Source organism: Diabrotica virgifera, chromosome 8, assembly GCF_917563875.1.
Source record: "Diabrotica virgifera virgifera chromosome 8, PGI_DIABVI_V3a".
NCBI lineage: Eukaryota > Metazoa > Arthropoda > Insecta > Coleoptera > Chrysomelidae > Diabrotica > Diabrotica virgifera.
The window spans coordinates 224,114,147-224,136,053 of NC_065450.1; the positions used below are offsets into that span (position 1 = coordinate 224,114,147).

Here is a 21,907-nt window from a genome sequence, read left to right on the forward strand (position 1 = left end):
ACAAATCCAAAGACACAAAAATTATAATAAATAATACATTTACTAAGAACACTAATGTCCTTTTATATGATATATAATATGACTTATTTGCGCTGACAGCGCTGATACATACATAATATCTTGAAATATTAGCAACGAAATACATACTGTCTGTGTGCGCATGCGCCAGGCATTATGAAATTTCACTCTCGATCGTAAAGAAGTATAACTTCAAAAAAAAAAACAGCAAAGACAAAATATGTGATTGATGTGATCGTTCATGGGTATTCTTTCATTTTTCCGACTATACACAGAATCAAACTTATATGGAATCATCTGATATTTCTTATTATTTCGTGCGAATTTAAAAAACGAACACACGAAGTCAAACAATATTTATTTTAAAGCAATTTAGTAACAAGTACATAACAATTAAATAAAACAATAAAGTATTTAACAAAAAAATTTGAAACTAGTTGTTTTAAAGTCAATAGCATACAAAATTTCAATGTAAAACGAATAATGTTTAAATTGTTTTTGTTTTTTGTGGTAGTCAGTGTTATCATCTCTAGTCTTTATGCAAGCTTCAGTTTGCGTGGGCACGTTCCTAATGAAATTATCAACATTTTGTTGTGGTAAGTTGCTCCATCTTTCAAGAGCAGCTTGTACTAGCCGTGAGGTGTTTTGTGGATTATCCAATTTTTCGTTTAAGCATATCCCACAAATACTCTATAGGGTTAAGCTGGGGTGAGCAAGCAGGCCACTCAAAACAAGGGATACCTTCTGCTTCAATGATGTCTCTAGTCACTCTAATGGTATGTGGAGGTCTATTATCATGCAAGAAAATCTTTTCTCCTGTTGCACCTCTCCAGAGCCTAACTACGGGTTATCAATATACCTGTGAGCAGCTAAAGTTGATTGGATGAAAATTGAAGGAGTTTTTTTGGATCACAATTCCTCTCGAGGACATTACACTTCCTCTTGTATATTTGTGAACAGATCTGACAGTTTTCGTTCTTGATTGTTTTCCTCGACGTCTAAGTACACGATTTCGTGGGTCATCTGATTTACCACAAATCCTGACTTTTTCTGAAAATATCAATATTTTGTCAATTCCCAATGTTCCAGTTTTGGTGAAGACACCAATTGAGGTTATCAATCTTGTGCTGCTTGAATAACTCGGGAACCCATAACTGTCTCCTGCTGTATACTTCTCGGTACAAACTCTTCTTCTTACGGTTTCAACTGAAAGAGTTACACCTGTAGCTTCCAAAAGCTGCCTTTGGAGCTGCACGTGAGAAATGGTTGGGTGTCTTCCAGCTGATTGGACAATTAAACGATCCTGGCGAGCCGTTATTGCTTTTTGGCGACTTTCCCTTGCTTTATTTTTGAGCTTTCTTAGTTCCTGTTACCTAGCATAGGCTTTTGACAGATCGCCCTGTGTTACTCCTAGCTCTACAGCTATGACCCCTTGAGAACATTACTTGCTCCTCAAGACCAATAATTTTTCCCATTGTAAGTTCTATAACCCCACATGAGACATATTTTCGTTTTTGGGCGCAAAAGTTAGTTTATTTATTTATTTATGATTGTCTTATAGATTTGTTTATTTTCAATAAAAACCTTTATTCTTCACAACAATTACAAGTTTTTTCAAAAGAAATAAATATTAAGAGAAAAAAGATCAAGGCAGGTTATGTTTATATTTGATTCAGAGTTGGACCACCATCTCCATACAGCTATCAGCATCCTTATGCCTCATCGGTGAAGCTCAGAAGTCTCAACTCTGAAGGAAATACAAACAATTCTGCCAATTTAAGGCAAACCATCGCAATGCAATGAACCCACCTCTGAGACGCAATTCAGCGACATCTCTCGTATTACGAGGAAAACAACGAAAAGCCCCAGATGCAAAGTTTACTACCTTTTAAACAATTAGAATAATTGAAATAAAAATATAATAAACAATATTTTAAATCCAAGACTTTTCGTTAATAAACTGCTTTCTGGCTGCATCCCATATCTCCGGATTTTACAATATATAATCACAAGAGACGACGAAAGTAGGAGAAAGCAAATAGAGGACGCTTAGGCCACGCATTTACCTTCCCTTCGTCAAGGAAAAGGACCGAAAGACAGTTTCTAAATACTCAAACTGAGTAAAAATGAAAAAGATAAAAAAGATCAATGCAGGTTATGTTTATATTTGATTCAAAGTTGGACCACCATCTCAATATAGCTATTTCAGCATCCTTATGCCTCATCGGTGAAGCTCAGAAGTCTCAACTCTGAAGGAAATACAAACAATTCACAATTCTGCCAATTTAAGGCAAACCATCGCAATGCAATGAACCCACCTCTGAGACGCAATTCAGCGACATCTCTCGTATTACGAGGAAAACAACGAAAAGCCCCAGATGCAAAGTATATTTTTATTTCAATTATTCTAATTGTTTAAAAGGTAGTAAACTTTGCATCTGGGGCTTTTCGTTGTTTTCCTCGTAATACGAGAGATGTCGCTGAATTGCGTCTCAGAGGTGGGTTCATTGCATTGCGATGGTTTGGCTTAAATTGGCAGAATTGTTTGTATTTCCTTCAGAGTTGAGACTTCTGAGCTTCACCGATGAGGCATAAGGATGCTGAAATAGCTATATGGAGATGGTGGTCCAACTCTGAATCAAATATAAACATAACCTGCCTTGATCTTTTTTATCTTTTTCATTTTTACTCAGTTTGAGTATTTAGAAACTGTCTTTCGGTCCTTTTCCTTGACGAAGGGAAGGTAAATGCGTGGCCTAAGCGTCCTCTATTTGCTTTCTCCTACTTTCGTCGTCTCTTGTGATTATATATTGTAAAATCCGGAGAAATGGGATGCAGCCAGAAAGCAGTTTATTAACGAAAAGTCTTGGATTTAAAATATTGTTTATTATATTTTTATTTCAATTATTCTAATTGTTTAAAAGGTAGTAAACTTTGCATCTGGGGCTTTTCGTTGTTTTCCTCGTAATACGAGAGATGTCGCTGAATTGCGTCTCAGAGGTGGGTTCATTGCATTGCGATGGTTTGGCTTAAATTGGCAGAATTGTTTGTATTTCCTTCAGAGTTGAGACTTCTGAGCTTCACCGATGAGGCATAAGGATGCTGAAATAGCTATATGGAGATGGTGGTCCAACTCTGAATCAAATATAAACATAACCTGCCTTGATCTTTTTTATCTTTTTCATTTTTACTCAGTTTGAGTATTTAGAAACTGTCTTTCGGTCCTTTTCCTTGACGAAGGGAAGGTAAATGCGTGGCCTAAGCGTCCTCTATTTGCTTTCTCCTACTTTCGTCGTCTCTTGTGATTATATATTGTAAAATCCGGAGAAATGGGATGCAGCCAGAAAGCAGTTTATTAACGAAAAGTCTTGGATTTAAAATATTGTTTATTATATTTTTATTTCAATTATTCTAATTGTTTAAAAGGTAGTAAACTTTGCATCTGGGGCTTTTCGTTGTTTTCCTCGTAATACGAGAGATGTCGCTGAATTGCGTCTCAGAGGTGGGTTCATTGCATTGCGATGGTTTGGCTTAAATTGGCAGAATTGTTTGTATTTCCTTCAGAGTTGAGACTTCTGAGCTTCACCGATGAGGCATAAGGATGCTGAAATAGCTATATGGAGATGGTGGTCCAACTCTGAATCAAATATAAACATAACCTGCCTTGATCTTTTTTATCTTTTTCATTTTTACTCAGTTTGAGTATTTAGAAACTGTCTTTCGGTCCTTTTCCTTGACGAAGGGAAGGTAAATGCGTGGCCTAAGCGTCCTCTATTTGCTTTCTCCTACTTTCGTCGTCTCTTGTGATTATATATTGTAAAATCCGGAGAAATGGGATGCAGCCAGAAAGCAGTTTATTAACGAAAAGTCTTGGATTTAAAATATTGTTTATTATATTTTTATTTCAATTATTCTAATTGTTTAAAAGGTAGTAAACTTTGCATCTGGGGCTTTTCGTTGTTTTCCTCGTAATACGAGAGATGTCGCTGAATTGCGTCTCAGAGGTGGGTTCATTGCATTGCGATGGTTTGGCTTAAATTGGCAGAATTGTTTGTATTTCCTTCAGAGTTGAGACTTCTGAGCTTCACCGATGAGGCATAAGGATGCTGAAATAGCTATATGGAGATGGTGGTCCAACTCTGAATCAAATATAAACATAACCTGCCTTGATCTTTTTTATCTTTTTCATTTTTACTCAGTTTGAGTATTTAGAAACTGTCTTTCGGTCCTTTTCCTTGACGAAGGGAAGGTAAATGCGTGGCCTAAGCGTCCTCTATTTGCTTTCTCCTACTTTCGTCGTCTCTTGTGATTATATATTGTAAAATCCGGAGATATGGGATGCAGCCAGAAAGCAGTTTATTAACGAAAAGTCTTGGATTTAAAATATTGTTTATTTTTATTTCAATTATTCTAATTGTTTAAAAGGTAGTAAACTTTGCATCTGGGGCTTTTCGTTGTTTTCCTCGTAAATAAACATTACTTTGAAATACATGGTGATTTCATATAAGTTTGGTTGTGTGTATGTTCAGAACGAACGATTTCGGACCTACCAGTCCATCATCAGTGAACCTAAAATAGAATAAGTAATCCCACTATTAAAATTGAAAAGATGGTTGAAATTTTGAATGTTAAAAAAATTGTGTTTATGATTACTTACTCATATACTTGCTAACTAGCCCCAGAACCAAACAATGGTTGTGATTATAATAGGGATGTTCACTAATTTTTAAATATAGTTAAATTCAATAGATTACAAGGTATATAAAAACGTAACAATCATAAAACTGTTTAAAAATGTATATTTTTTAAGATAAATGAGTTCATAATGTTGATTTTCTTGGAGGCTAGAAAAACGGTACCCTGCAGCGAGGCTACGGTCTGTGACGTCAGCAGTCGTAACGTCTTTGATCGACGACTAGTTTTGTATACTTATTTACTCAGTGTATTTGAATTTGCGCAGTTTTTTACGTATTTAATTATTAAAAATAAAGCCAAATAAGTGGTGTTTTGTTCCTGGGTGTGTAAATACATCAAAAAACAGTTCTGACAAGATTTTTATTACCGTTCCAGCCAATTTAAAACAGAAAAAGAAATGATTTGTTGCAGCTAGAACTTAAAATAACTAACTTAAAGAACTAACTTAATAAAATAAACATTATAGAAGTTTTCCAGAGACTTTCGGCCCTTAATAATAATGTAATTGTTCTTTCTGCATTTACGTTTTTCAAAAATACTTATTAGTGTTCTCAGGATTCGAAAAAAATGAATGAATTTAAATAGCATTGGACCAAGATTTTGCACCTACCCCCTTAAAGAGTAAATGAAAAAGTTTCGGGACCTCAAATTTGTATTCCTTACTGGGATATTCCTAAAAACGGGATTCTAATAATACATACAGTAAAAGTAAACCTTGAAATAACTACATGTGGATGTAGGTATGACTTTATATTATATTAAAATCATTAATAATTTAGTGAAAAGATTGGTTGTAATGAAAATGTATAATACCCAAGTTCAAAAATATTTTTTACCTTGGAACAGTTGTCAACTCGAAATACGAAACAACCGAAATAAGATCTAGAGTTGAAAAGGACATAGCAACATTTAACAACATGCATGAGAAATATTTTCACCCATTGCGACATAATGTCTCTCCCACTAAAAATGCGGCTGCTAAAATGTTATTATTTCCGGTCTTGCTATATGGCGCAGAGGCCTGGACAATAATGGAAACATTAATGAAAAAGCTAGAGGCATTCGAGATGTGGGTGTACCCACGTATCCTCAAAATATCCTGGGCGACCCACACCAACGTACAGGTATTGCGTCGAATGGGAAAACAAAAAGAAATCTCTTTTACAATTAAGAAACGAAATCTTAAATATTTCGGTCATATCATGGGGCATGATAAATATCGTATACTCCAACTGATAACGCAAGGTAAAATACAGAGCAAAGCGGACCCGGAAGAAAAGACACTCATGACTTAAAAACTTACGCCAATGATTTGGACAAAAATCGATCGAGTTATTCAGAAACGCCACAAATGAAATTAAAATTGCCTTGATGATAGCCAACGTCCACAACGAACAAGGCACATGAAGAAGAATAAAAATATTTTTAATACACCTAACCAAGGTAAAGTAATAACCAGCCAATGTATGTATACAATATGCATGCGTACAATGCATGCATACAACTTTCTCTATTTTTTTTTGTGGAGTATTAAGCATTTATTTTTTTAGCTTAAAGAAGACATGAAATTATATGGAATATACACTCAGTAAAGCTGTGGTAGATTTATTTTTTTACAAGATGCCAATAAATCATACACCATTGTTACATCTACACTACAGTCGGTAGTTTATACGAATCGGCTTTCTGAAAACCTTCTTCCATTTTATTTGTTTATTTTTGTAAAACCCAAAATATGTCCTTGCAAACAGTCTATCCACTTTAAACTAAACAAATTCACTATAAAACTCCACTTTAACTCTGATAAAACAAGAAGAGAACAAAATAAAATGACCTGAAACGTCAAACAGGTAAACAGTAACACTATGAGAATGGCGCGCGCTTGGGGTACGCAACTAGTGACGTCAGGCCAATAGAGAAGCGTTCTTGAAATTTAAAATAATGCTAGATTTCTAATAAAGATTTTTTATAGAAAGGCTTTTTCAATTTTGTTGAAATTTTGGACAATTATTCCTAGGGTGTTTCTTAATCGTTTTACATGTTTGAAATGACTTTTTAATTTTTTGTTAACATCCCTATTCAATCTACATTCTAAGGTAGTGAAATTGAAATAGCCTAAAGGCGATGTTAGTAGATAACCTCACGGAATATGGTGAAATCCTACGTCAAAACTTTAACCAACCATCTTGGGTCACGAATGTCTGCCAAGTGGCAAAAGTTCATAAGGAAATACTTAAAGTGCCAGTGACAGTACGGGAAGAAGGTAGTCGATTTTCAAAAGTTATAACACCATGGTTATGATCAAAACAATATGATAAAAAAAATTTTATATCTGAAATTTATCGTCTATCTATAATTGTCTATCGTTTAAATCTATTGTAATTAAAAAGAAAGAGACAAACTTTGTTTTACAAAAATTTTTAAATTTAAAATTTAATTAACTGTTGACTTCAAACTGACTATAAAATAACACTGATCAAATTAGTTAAAAAAGAAGAAATGTGAATACAATACTTTCAATATACTCCAACGTAATGGACCTGAAGATAAATACAAGACAAAACAAAACTCTTGAAAAACAGCAACCAAGAAACTAAAATTAAAATAAAGGGAAGACAAATAGAGGAGGTACAGTCACAAAAATGAAAGAATACCCATGAACGATCACATCAATCACTTATCTTGTATTTGCTGTCTTTTTCTATAACAAACGTTTGTTATTTACAGAAAAAGAGAGCAAATACAAAATAAGTGATTGATGTGATCGTTCAATCATGGAAAAAAAGGTAGGTCAGATGTAGAAAAAAGAATAGTAAAGGCCCTACATAACTCATTAAAGAAAATCTGGAGTACACGCGATATATCAGAATTAACCAAAATCAAAATATTAAAGCTGTATTAAGAGTATATTATTGTATGGCGCAGAATCTTTGAGACAGGAAGAGACAACTACTAAAAAAGTTATAAACCTTTATAAATAAATCGTTGAGAAAAAGCCGTAAAATATATACTGGCCGGATAAAATAACAAGCATAGATTTATGGAGACGAACAAAAAAAGAGAAAATAACAGTCACGATTAAAAGAAGGAAATGCATTGGACATACCCTAAGCAAAGACCGAAATAATATAACCAGACAAGCACTCGAATACCAACCAGACGGAAGAAGAAGAAGAGGAAGACCCGATAATAGCCGGAGAAGAACTGTAACAAGAGATCGTGACAGAATTGACTTGAGATGGAGAGAAGTCAAACAGAGAGCGAGAAATACGGCGGAATGGAAAAGACTTGTAGAGGAAATCTGAAAAGAATAAAACAGAAGAGGACACAAACAGTCACAAACTAAATTTCTACCTAATATAAAAGTACTTACCCGCAATAACACCGTTGCTTTCAAATCGGTCCTTTCTGTTTTCTTCATTTTGGTATCGTCGCAAGTCTTTCCTCTTAGCCACTTGTCGATTTCTTCGTCGCTTAGTTTGTTGACAACCACAAATGACTCTGCTTGAAGCAATGGATCAGTAGGTTGAATGCTAGAATCATCATCCAATGTTACTCAAAGTTATACACAGGATAAATTATGTGCATAATACATTGTTCAAACAAGGCCGTCCGCACATGGGGGGACGCTCGAAGTAATCGCGTAAATCGCTCCCCGCCACTCAACTTTCTTCGTTGTGGCATTGAGCTCTGTAGACGAGGCGTTTAGCATTGCAAATCTCCTCGTCTTTTACGACTCTCGTCCCTTGCGATCGGTAGCGCACGAAAAAGTTCGAGTGAGACGCACGTTTCCAAGTTTATTTTATTTGTTTCCTTCGTTTTTTGTTGATTTTTGCGCTAAATTAAATTTTAGGTTTTTTTAAAGATCGGTGAATGTTATGTTCGTTGATTATATACTTTATTTCACGTTAAGAATAGAACGTAACGCTTACGGAGTGAATCAGTGTTGCCAAACCTATGGCGCACAGGTGGATACTCGACTGCCGATATACGATTCATTTTAATCAGTAGGGCGCGCGGCGTTGCATCGGCGCGCTTCAATCTTTCATAACAAATGCATGGGGCTATCTTCGCAATGTTCTATTCTTAACGTGAAATAAAGGATAGTACTAGTGAATTTGGGGAAATACATATATAGTTTGTAATACAAAATTCTGAAAACATTGAACTTGTGTTTCTAGGTGTTTATTATAAAATTCGTTGGGGAAGTAGAGAAATACCCTTAATAGTCCAGGAACCGAAGCTTTTCACCTCGCAATTTTTACAGAATGGATCGATTTGCTTGAAAATTTGAGAATAAGTAGTGGATAGTCCAAGAATCAAAATCTATATGATGCCGAAAGGCGCTTTTACCATGGAGTTGGTTGCCACCCCATCTCGGGGGTGAAAATTTTTTATTATATTTTGACCGCAAAAGTTGATAAAAAACATTTATTTTAAGGAAAAAATGTTCTATACATTTTTTTGATAAAATTAATAGTTTTCGGTTTATTCGCTATCGAAAGTGTTAATTTTATATCGAAAAAATCAATGTTTTTCGATATTATACTGATGCATGATTCACTCAAATTTTGCCGTAGAAAAATTATTTTCAATCCAAGTTCTTGGTAATTAAATAGCCTACAATTTCATATTTAAACATTTTTTCGTATCTCTGATTTTAATCTTTCTATTCTGAAGAAAATGGCATTTTTTACCAAACTCCAAAAATTTCGTCATTCGATTTTAACTCCAGTTTTTTAAAAACTAATCATTCTAAGCCAGTAAATCTTCTGAAATCTATTAATATAATACATAAATAAAGAAATATGACTAGGCCAATGACTAAAAACACCGCTAACTTACATTATTATGCTTCCAATTGGATTTCTACTTTTTTCCAAAAAAATATATTGATTTTTTAACCGTAACTTTTTTATTTTTTATTCTAGAAAGTTTGTTAAAAAAGAATTTTGTAGGTTTTTACAAGAGCTATAAGTCTATTAATATTAAATCCTTTTAAAACCCTCAGTCGCAAAAAGAGGTAACTTTGAAAGAGTTGGTAAAGGTGGTTTTTGCATGTTATTACGAGTTTTAATTGTCAATAGCTCATTCAATTTTTGCCGTAGAAAAATTTTTTGCAAACCAAGTTCTAGGGAATTAAATAAGCTACAATTTTATATTAAAATATTTTTTCGTATCTCTGATACGAAATCTGTCTATTCTGAAGAAAAGAGCATTTTTTACCAACTACAAAAATTCGTTATTCGCTTTCAACTCCATTTTCTTTAAAACCAATCATTCTAAGCCGGTCAAACCTCTAGAACCTATTAATAATACATAAATAAATAAGACCAAATAAGGTCAATGACTGATTTTAACTACGGTGGTAAGTAGGGAGAAGTTTCCGATCACTTTTTCGCTGAAAAAAATAGGGACTGACATTCTTTTTATTATAAGTCACTTAATTTTTGAGCTAGAGACTATTTTTTTTATTTCTGGAGATAGATATTTTTAAATACTTTAAAATAGTTTGAACAAGTTATCCTCGAAAAATGCATAGTTTTCATCTCTTTTGACTTTGAATTTACAATATTTAGCATTTGACGAAGAAGAGCTAACATATAATAAAGTAAAGCTCAATTACTATTGGTAAAGAAAATTAAAAAAACAATTTTGTCTATTTTTTCAAAAGGTACATTTTTGTTAAGCAAAGTTGTTTTGATAAAACGAAAACTTTTTCAGTTATTAGCAGAAAACTGATCAAAAACATTGATTTTTTCGATATAAAATTAACACGTTCAAGAGCGAATAAATCGAAAACTATTAATTTTGTCAAAAAAATGTATAGAACGTTTTTGCTTGTAATGAATGTTTTTACCAACTATTGTGGTCAAAATATAATAAAAAATTTCCACCCCCGAGATGGGGTGACAACCACCCCCATGGTAAAAGCGCCTTTCGGCCTCATATAGATTTTGATCTTTGGACTATCCACTACTTATTCTCAAATTTTCAAACAAATCGATCCATTCTGTAAAAATTGCGAGGTTTTGTCCTATTTTAAGCTTCATCGTATACAAATTATACTAAAAATGTAACAATACCGTACTTATTACAGATCGAAATAGTCGTTTTGGTTGATATATAAAAAATGCGTTCCTCCTGGTCGGAAGATGTGAGCAAACTGAATCGACAAGTGTGCGGAGAGCAATCGCTTGTGCCGCAGGGTTCGTACAAGACGAGCATGACGCGCGAACTTTGCGACTTGTCTTCGATCGACCCATGTGAGGACGGCCTAAGTTTTGCGGTCCGATAAGAGAGAGCGTTGCTACTATCTTAAATTTGTTTTGTTAAGTTGGTACACTCTTCATATGAATGTATGCGAAGTCTTTATTTTTATTTATAAACGGGCAAAGCCCAATTACAATTTATGTTAACTTTTAGATTACAGAATAATAAGTCTTACTTAGTTAATGTTTACTAACACCTGACTCAGGAACTTGCTATAAGTTTGGAAAAGGTAATAGACTAAGAGCCGCTGTCGGTGAAATTTGTTAATCATTTTAGGCACGATGGGACCCTATAACTTAAATAGTTATTAATAAACCTAAAAGACAACGTTTGAACACTGTGCCGTCACTTTTCAGTGGCACATGCGTCGACAGTGGCGCATCAAACTTTCCACTTATGGACGGGATAAATAAATTAAAAGTTAACAGAACTTACTAACAGAATTATTTTTTTTTATTTTTTTAAGTTCTATGTGATTAACACATAGGATTCATCGTGATTTTAACCCACCACCCCCTTCCTCCTGCCCCCACCATCAAAAACTTCATTTTTCGTTTTTATTTTTTTTTGGTGGGATGCAATCAATTTTAAAATTTCAAAAAATTCACACGCATAGTTGAGGCTTTTATAAAACATGCCTATTTTTTATATACCCATAGGTAGAGTGTACATAACCTCAAAAAATTAAAAGAAATTTTTTTTTCAAAAAAGCGTATAACTTTTTTTGAGGAATAGCTGCAGGTCTAATTTTTTCTTAATCTTGTGTGTTTTATCAAACACTATTTTTTTAATTTTTTTCAGATTTTTCCGTAAGTCTCCCCATCTTAAAAAATCCGAAAAACTGTTTTTTGGGGGGTTTTGGGGGATTTTCCCTATTTTATAGACTTCATAATATATCAAATCAATTTTGTTTTTATAGGTTATATGTAACTTGAAGTAACTGAGTTCTTTAGAATATTTAAAAATCAGAAAAACACGTTCAAACCCCCCAAAACCCCCTTAAAAAACAGTTTTTTGGATTTTTGAAGGTGACTAACGTTACAGAAAAATCTGAAAAAAATTAGAAATATAGTGTTTGATAAAATACACAAGACTAAGAAAAAATTAGATCTGCAGCTATTCCCAAAAAAAGTTATATACTTTTTTCAAAAAAAAAATTAAAATTTTTTTGAGGTTATGTACACTCAACCTACAGGTCTATAAAAATAGACGTGTTTTATAAAAGCCTTAACTATGCGTGTAAATTTTTTGAAATTTTAAAATTGATTGTATCCCCAAAAAAAAATAAATAAAATCGAAAAATAAAGTTTTTGATGGTGGGGGTAGGGAGAAGGGGGTGGTGGGTTAAAATTACGATGAATCTTATGTCTTAATCACACAAAACTTAAAAAAATGAAAAAAATTAAATTCTGGTAATGAGGGAGGGTATTTTTTTAATTATGTATCCCGTCCATAAGTGGAAAGTTTGATGCGCCACTGTAGACGCATGTGCCACTGAAAAGTGACGGCACAGTGCTCAAACATTTTCTTTTAGGTTCTACTATTTAAGTTATAGGGTCCCGTCGTGCCTAAAATGATTAAGAATTTTCACCTATAGCGGCTCTTGGTCTATAAATGTTAAGGTGCTGGTTTGCTAGTCTGGCAGTTCTAGTGAGGAAGTTGTTAAGACCATAGTTACTACGGTGGATTGGGTAATGGAAACTAACTGTAGCCCTGGTTGTTCTTAGTGGAACATAAATATTAATTTTTTGAAGAAGCTCTGGAGTTCCAATTTTTTCATGTAGGATGTTGTAGAAAGTGAGTAAGAATATCTGCATCATTGTAGTTGTCCAGATATTAAGTCTATATGCAATTTGCTTTAAAAATTTATGTTCAACTAACTGAAGAGAATTAGTATGTACTCCATAAAAAGGAGACCATACACAGGAGGCATACTCAAAATGGGGACGGACCAAGGCACAGTAGAGGGTTTTTAAAGCTGTAATATTTGTGAAGTCTTTGTACATCTTCTAATAAAACCGAGCATCTGGAAAGTCTTATTACCAACATTCTCCAGATGATGAGAAAGATGTAAGCTTGTATCAAGGGTGACCCCCCCAAGTCTTTAAAAAGGGAAGTTCTTTCGAGAGTATAGTGACCAATATTTGTCAAAAATAATAGCATTTCTGGAACGGGAAAAAGTCATAGTTTTACATTTAGTTGGATTAAGTCCCATGCCATTTCTTTTACACCACTCTAGCAAGTTATTTAAATCGTACTGTAGTTTTTCACAATCCTCTGGGGATTTAATCACACAGCTTAATTTTAGATCATCAGCAAAGAGCAAAAATAAACTGATCGCGAAGCATTCATTTATGTCGTTTATGAAAAGATTAAACCTCCATGGGAGTGGAAGGAACTCCTGATGGAAGTTGGATAATTTAGAAAGTGCCAATTTTAACAATCAGTCTACGATCAGATAAGTAGCTTTGGAACCATGACAATAAAGGCTCATCAATTCCAATCAGTTTTAACTTATGCAACAAAATATTGTGTGGCATGTCGAATGCCTTGGAGAAGTCAGTGTATATTTTAATCTGTCAATTTATTCTCTTTTACAAGCCTTTTCTTACAAGAGTATAAGTACAGTAGATAGATGGGTTATTGAATTTAAACGTGGTCAAGACGATACACATCAAGGACGCAAAAAAAGCGACAGCATCAAAAATCGTGGAAACAATACAGAACATCGTATTGAAAAATCTTTGAGTGACTGAAAGAGATTTAATATAGTTGTTTCATTATATCTTTGCACAAACGTGCACAAGTGAAAACAACTATTCTAAATGGGAAATAAGCCACAATTTAACTAAAAAAATGATTTTATTAACGTTTCGACGCCCAAGTCGGGTGTCGTTGTCAAAATACAAAATAATACTAAATTAAACAAAAATGTTGTTGCTTAGTAAAAAAAATTCTTCTAATAATTTACTCAATCTGACTCATTCATATCGGCAATTCAGACATATAATTTTATACATTTTAAAGTAGAAGATTTTAAAATGATATTGCCAATATTTATGAGTTGCGTTCCTAGGACGACTTTACTTTCACTTTTTATCTTTTACGAAAGATAGTTTATAACGGTGTCTAGGCGGACAAACTTTGATGTATAGGAACACTGGAACAGGGAAATTTTTAAACGTGTCATCCTGACAAGTTTATTATTGACAAAACTAGTAGGTTGTTTTTAAGTTTATTCAATTGGGACCGTGCAAGTTCGGCAAAGCGACCCCTATTTCTACGCTCTGTACTATTATTCGCACTTTTAATTATATTGGCCAATTATATTAGTCCTGGTTACTGGATAATTGTCAAGGCCATAGTCCAAAAAAAATAAGAAGAAAAAATAAGATTCAGGTTATGTTATGAAAACATCAACAATTGTATGTAGTAAATAAAATTAGTTATTAAAATGCAGTACTGCAAGCAAAATACAATTAATTAAATTTACCTTTATATAATAATTGCATATCATATCAATATTGTGGAGCAATATATAATTTTTCTGCTTCATTGACAGAAGGTATGAAATATACATCAATTTGACAATTTCAATTGACAATATGAATTATTTAAGATAGTTGCAATATTTCTCCGCGACTCGCGCAGGGTCGTTTCTCGTTTCCCTTTCCAAGTACTTGCACACCGCGAATAGCAAACTTTATATAATACATATCTGAAAAAATGTTTGTCCGACAAATATGTTGGGCATTTTAATAAGTCTGACAGCTAGAACATGTCAAATGACGGGAATTATGTTAGTGGTAAATGGGAGTCTGATGTTTACATGAGAGTTTAATGAAAGGGTAACAAATCAATTGGAAGTTCTGTCCAATACAAATATATGGGACGTTTCCGTAGTCTGGCATTCGAAACCTGTTCCACAATTAAAACTTCCCCTGTTCCAGTGTTCCCGTACATCAAAGTTTGTCCGACTAGACACCGTTAAGCTACAAACAAATTTTCAGCTTGTCATTAATAAACTTTTTTTGGTACGTGGGATCCAGGCCCAACAGTAAAAACGCAACAATAAGTTATAATTACCCATAATCCGAAAAAGACTGCGAAGTCATTATGTTAGGTGGTATTCGCCATTTTCTCTTGAGTTTCTTTAGGACACCTTGATGCTTGTAGGATTTGGGATACATTTTGTCAGCACTCCCAGCAGTGGCTACGACTAGTTTCTCAGCGAAGCATATTTTCCTCTTTTTAGTTGGTACTTCTGAAAAATGTTGCCATTTAGTTGACACATAATGCAGATAACGTATTATGTTAGACCACACCCTAAGAAAGAGATTTCAAACAGATTTTGTTTACGTTCAAAATGGAAGGCAATAGAAAAGCTTTGTGTGAAATAGCTAGGAAGGACGGCCTAGAAAAAATGGAAAGATGCAGTCAGAGAAGATCTGGAGTAAATGGGAGTGAAACAATGGGAAATAGTGGAACAGGACCGACAAGCATGGAAGGCAATAGTAAACGCGGCAAACGCCCTCGAAGAGTTACAAAACGACATTGATGATGATGATGTCTAAATATTTTTGACGTTAAACTTACAAAAAGGGACAGGCTTTTTGCATTACAATCAAGATTATCGTTTTCAAGACCATCGGAAAAGGAACAGGCTTTTTCGTATTACAATCAAGATTATCGTTTTTAAGACCAGCAGTTATCACGAATACGCAATGTTTTGAACATAGTTATTTAAAGCAGAGTAAGCAAAAGATTTAATCGAATAATTACAACATGATTCCCAAAGCCTTAGCCCATTCCCCATATCTTCCACGATTTTTCAAAAAAAATTCACATTCTTTTGTTATGTAAAATTTGAAGTTTTCGGCATGGAATTGGAATTCGAAATTTGGTAATATTTCGGGAAAACTTTTAGAAAACTATTCGGCAGCAAATAGCAGCAGATATTTTGTCCAAAAAAATTTGTGGGGATTATTTGTCAGGGGATTTTTTGTCTGGGGATTTTCTTTCCAAAGATAATTTGTGGGAATTTTTTGTCCGGGGATTTTTTGTCAGGGCATTTTTTGTCCAGGAATAATTTGTGGGGATTTTTGTCCGGGGATTATTTGTTCGGGGATTTTTTGTCTGGGGATTTTCTGTCCATGGATAATTTGTGGAGATTATTTGTCTGGGAATTTTCTGTCCAGGGATAATTTGTGGAGATTATTTATGCGAGGATTTTTTGTCGAAAGATGATTTGTGGGGATTATTTGTCCGGGGATTATTTGTCCGGAGATTTTTTGTCTGGAGATTTTCTGTCCAGGGATAATTTGTGGAGATTTTTTGTCTGGGGATTTTCTGTCAAGGGATAATTTGTGGGGATTATTTGTCCGGGGATATACTGTCCAGGGGTAATTTGTGGGGATTATTTGTCCGGAGATATTTAGTGGGGATTTTTTGTCCGGGGATTTTTTTGTCTGGGGATTTTATGTCCAGGGATTATTTGTTCGGGGATTTTATGTCTGGGGATTTCTGTCCTGGTATAGTTTGTGGAGATTATTTGTCCGGGATTTTTTGCTTTTTAATTTAGCAATGGACAAAATCATAGAAAACATTAAAGGTACTGGAAAAGGATATAAGATGGCGGAAAAACAAATAAAAATCCTCTGTTATGCTGACGACGCAATCTTAATCTTCGATAACGAGGATAACCTACAGCGAATGGCACAAACTTTCAATACAGTGGCGAAGAACTACAACATGAAAATATCAACAGCCAAGACAAAATCCCTAGTAGTGTCAAGGGAACCCATAAGATGCAAATTAGTAATTACCAACGAACTAATTGAACAAGTCTCGAGATTCCAATATCTGGGAGTCGAAATATGTAGTTATGGAGATGTTAAAGAGAGCGTCTGAAAGCAAGCAAATAAAGTCAATTACGTGTCAGGATGTCTGAGGGATGTCATCTGGAGAAACAAAGATATGAGGCTGGAAGGGAAAGTACGCATATACAAATCATGTGTAAGACCGATCATGATGTATGCGATAGAAACAAGATGTGACACAGCAGAAACCAAGAGGATACTGAGAACATCAGAAATGAGAACGTTGAGGTCAATAACTGGGAAAACACCTGAGAGACAGAATACCGAACGACAAAATAAGAGATCTCTGTAACATACAAGATAAAGTACGGTGGGGAAGACAGAGACGACGAGAGTGGAATCAGCATGTGACGAGAATGGACAGGGAGAGAATAGCTTGTATAGCCAGGGATTCGAAGCCAACAGGCAAGAGACCAATAGGAAGGCCCTTTAAAAGGTGGCGAGATAGCTGGCAGTCAACATCACAGCTACGAATACAAGCTCAAAATCCGTAAGGAACAGGTCAAGAGGCCTATTATAAGAAGAAGTTTTTTGTCCGGGGTTATTTGTCCGGACCCCGCTGGGAGAGACCAAGGCCCCACTTGGAATGTAGCGCCATAGGAGAAATGTTACTAACAACATACCCTCTTCCTGTTTTTCTTGCGATTTTCTTGCGGGTATAGATGGCGTCCTATTCCCGTGTTCCCGTAAATCGCATATATAGCGGTTGAAGTCATCATTCTCAGGCGATACTATACTTTTAGCCGTGTCCTTATTACATCCCTGATCGACGTCCGAGTTTGATTTGACGCCTTCAGATTCGACGTTGGTATTGTTGTTGGGTTTGTGCGAAGAACTTTCTTCAAACAGATCCAAGATGATACTCATATCTGGCAGATTGCTGATTTTGCCAAGATCGCCGGTCAAGCCATCGTCTAGACCGTCTTCTTTGGTTAGAGCTTTAAATCTAAAATAAAAAAGAAAATTTTTAACCTCGTAAGGTTGATATTTATACAGAGTGTTTTAAGTTTTATTTGTTAAAAATTTGGTGAACTACTAAATTCTGACTCTTACCATCAATTAATCCACTATGCCTGGGCCACATAAAAGTACACCACTGTCAAATAATTCATCTTCTTCGACTTGTTTCTGTTTTTTTATCTTAACGGCCTTTGCTTGTTTTATTGACCATGGAAATTCTCCCTTCGTCCTTTCCCGCACGTAATTATAAGCGGCAACGCCAATGGTGCAACCCATAACTTCCATAATCTTTAGAAGTGTCATACGACCTTCATTAAAGATAGCCAATGATATTTGGACTGTCAATTCAACAATATTTTTACCAGCGAAATTGTTTAGGAACGATGGCCCAAAGAATTTTATTATAGGTTTGTTCCAACACAACGAGAAACCATCCATGTAACGATCACCGTCCTGCGCAGTTAACAAAATATCCCATAGAACGCACGATATACAGACAAAGAACGCATGGAACAAACCTTATATCGAGGGATTCGAGCGAAAACCCGATAAATACCAAAATTATGAAATCCGGTATTTTTATTTCTGCTGTAGTAAAAACAAGTCTCCTACCACTGGTAAATGTTATTATTTGATATTTACATTTTTAAGCACAATAACTAATAAAAACCAAACATGGTAAAAACCATTAACTCCTATTTTTAAATAACACCTAACCGATATATGTATAACTTTACTGATAAAAATACTTTGTTGTAGACATATTTATAATATGAGAATCCGGTAGAGTCATTTATTTTCTTTTTCCTGTGTAAAGTTACTAATTTTATTAGAAATATTTCTAGGTTAAAAATTGATAATTCATTTTATCGGAGATGAAGATTACAAAATTGTTCATTTTGACGAAATATATTCATGCGAAAATCAAATAAAGGATTTTAGACTATGATAGTTTATTAAATTTCAGCACACTTTTTTCCTGCGAAAACCCAATAAAAATGGCGTAAATTGGAAATTGAATATTACGAAAACAAAAAAGATGGTTGGAATGGGGCCCATATTTATAATGAACACAGCAAATCAATTGTAGTAAATTTAAATTTTAAGTGTACTAAAAAGTTGTCTGAAGACTATTGAAACAAACTCTGTAGAAATTACTGGAGTCTAGTAGTAGTAGTCTAGTATAGAAAGTTTTATACAATTTTGTACAATATAACTGTCAAACTAATTAGGACTAGACTTGTCCCTAAAACTTCCCAAAGAAAGGAACGAATATTTCGTAAGAAATGTTTCTTTCTATAGTCTGTTCGCTAAACTCAGACGCAACTGGCTATATATTTTAGTCGATAATTTTTTTGTTTTTTGCCAATTTTGCAAAAATTGGCGAAATTACTAACTATTTAGTAATTATTTTTTGCCAATTTTACTAAAATTGGCAAAATTACCGACTAAAATTCTAGAAAGTTGCGTCTGAGTTTAGCGAACAGACTATACTAGCTTACCATGAATAAATTCCAGTGCGTCAAAAGTTTTTTACAAAAATGCTGTGTATATTCTCAGATGATATAATGAATGCTACAGCTAACAGTGATTCTACTGAATGATATTCTAAAGAAGACAATCGCGAAGAAGTTTACCAGTTAATAAAAGTATCAGAAGATATTGGTTTGAATAAAAAAAAACTCCTACTCCACGCCCTAAACGGCAAAAACAATCCATAGACTCAAAAACATCCCAAAAACCAACCATAGACTTACCAACTCCGGGCAATTTACCAAAGTTACATAAAAGTATCCTTCCAACAAGTGAAGCAAAGAAAACGGATTTGATAAAGATGTGCCAAGAAAATATTTTTCCAGAAGAGGTGCATGCTTGAATAACAAATTTAAAAACTGGTAATTATATCGTAGATCGAATTCCAGACGTAATGATGGGAGAAGAATCGGAAGAAGACATTTTACCTTTCAGTTTTCTAAAAAGAATGTAGATTAATTTTTTTTGTTGGAATAATAAAAAGTTAACATTTATTTTATAATTAAAAATATTAAAAATAAAAAACAATAAAATCAAATGTTATACTCATTCAACGAGGTAAAACCTGATAAATATCACGTTTTATTTTTTTGTAAATACGTTTTTATAAACTAAATTTAAGATCAATTATTCTAACTAAATATTAAATTCTCTACAATTTGGCTATAACAAATATTTGATAAAACTTCCTATGACGATTTTAAATATTCTTCAAACTTCCTAAAATCTTTAATCGTGATTATCTCTAAACAATGGTTTTGTTAGTTATCGGGTTTCGCTTGAACCCCTCGATATTATCATTCATTATTATTTTGTGTATTATTCCTAAACATCGTGAAAGTAAATATTTATTGGTAACTTAACCAAGGTTTTACAAGTTCTTGTACTTCAGAACTTAATAATGTGTAAAAAATATACAGGGTGTTTCATTGGGAAAGTAACATACGTTAACTGTAGAAAGAGGACACTTAAGCGATTTCAAAAATACCATACTTAATGGGTCTACTTCATTAATAACAAAGATACTGGGCGTTTTATCTATTTTGCCATTTTCTTATTTGGTTCATAACTTTTTAACCACACTGTATATTTATTTTATATTTGGCACGGAAATATTATTTAAGGTGTACAATCAATTAATTTATTTAAAATTGTAAAAAATCCAGGTTCGGATTAAAAAATAGTGGAAAAATATTCCGACCCAAAAACAACACCCTGTACATGAAATTTTTTTTAAAATAGATTTTGTATTTGAAAAGAGGATGAAAAACTAAATTTATTGGTATACTTTGAATTTTTGGCAAAATGATTTTTCTGGTAAAATTTTGAATTTGAATTCTGAAATTATGGGAATTGCGAGAGCTCGAAGTTAAAAAAAATTGAAGTAAGACTTAAAACTTGTTAAACACACTGTATATTTATTTTATATTTAACACAGAATATTATTTAAGGTGTCCAATCAATTAATTTATTTACAATTATAAAAAATCCAGGGCCGGATTAAAAAATAATGGAAAAATGTTCTGACCCAGTAAAACACCCTGTACATTAATTTTTTTTATGGATTTTGCACTTAAAAAGAGGACGAAAAACTAAATTTAGTGGTATACTTTGAATATTCGGCAAAATGATTTTTCTGGTAAAATTTTGAATTTGAATTCTGAAATTATGTGAATTGCGAGAGCTCGAAGTAACAAAATTAAACAGTGACTTAATTTTAATTAATACCATTATTTAATCTAAATTGGTTAAATGTTAACATTTTAGTGTTTTTTGAAGTTATACTTCTTTAGGCGCGATTGAGATTGAGGGTGAATTTATATTGATCTGCGCGCATGCGCACACCGACAGTTTGGTATTAGTCTTTATTCGGGCTCTGATTGGGTGTTGAAATGATCTGTCAATAATTGTTCAATATGGAGGTTATCGGTAAACAAAAATGTTGTATAATATATTAGTTTTTATTGTTGTGAGGACAGAAATACAATCAAATTTATAATTATAGTGACTTTTTAAATAGTTTTGAAAAGCCACAGGTACGTAATTCTAAATGTTTCAGTTGTATTCCAATAAAAAATTATCTTCATACCTATTTGGAAAATGTAAAAAAAATAATGTACTTACCTAGTGCTTGCTATGCTAAACCCCTAGTAGGCAATGCTTTAATTTACATAATCTGATTACGAACAAACTTTCTACAAATTTTCATCTAATGTATCGTTTTCTTACTCTATATATTGTTGTATTTTAATTCGACAAAAATCAAACTAATAAAAATTCATATAAACAAAATGTCAAAAAGTTGTTCAGTTTGTGTATATTCCCACATGACATACGCGAAGGTGGTGCAGTTTGAAATCACTTCGACTCTCGTACGGCGGGATACACGGGGAGTAGGTTCAAGCCCAATGCAAGTTATATCATTTTTTTTTTATTTTTTTTATAGATTTTATGATTGTAAGTATATTATTATATAATTTTTTTCAGAAAATACGTATTTAATTAAAATTTTTGGCAACAATTATTGTTCAGAAATCATTTGTGGCATT

General features: G+C 33.5%; 1 protein-coding gene across 4 annotated transcripts in view; it reads right to left on the reverse strand.

Annotated features, from left to right (window-relative positions):
- The window catches only part of LOC114336771 (uncharacterized), a 142,287-nt gene that overhangs the window by 44,000 nt on the left and 76,380 nt on the right, over positions 1–21,907 (reverse strand). For 2 of the 4 annotated variants that reach the window (XM_050657526.1, XM_050657527.1), the window contains exons 10-12: positions 17,489–17,811; positions 15,073–15,250; positions 8,087–8,246 (exon numbers count right to left, since the gene is read on the reverse strand). In XM_050657526.1, the coding sequence (XP_050513483.1) occupies positions 8,087–8,246; positions 15,073–15,250; positions 17,489–17,811 (661 nt within the window). Of the gene's footprint in view, positions 1–4,450; positions 4,588–8,086; positions 8,247–15,072; positions 15,251–17,488; positions 17,812–21,907 lie in introns of those variants that run through there. The other 2 variants (XM_050657529.1, XM_050657528.1) reach the window with 2 other exon arrangements.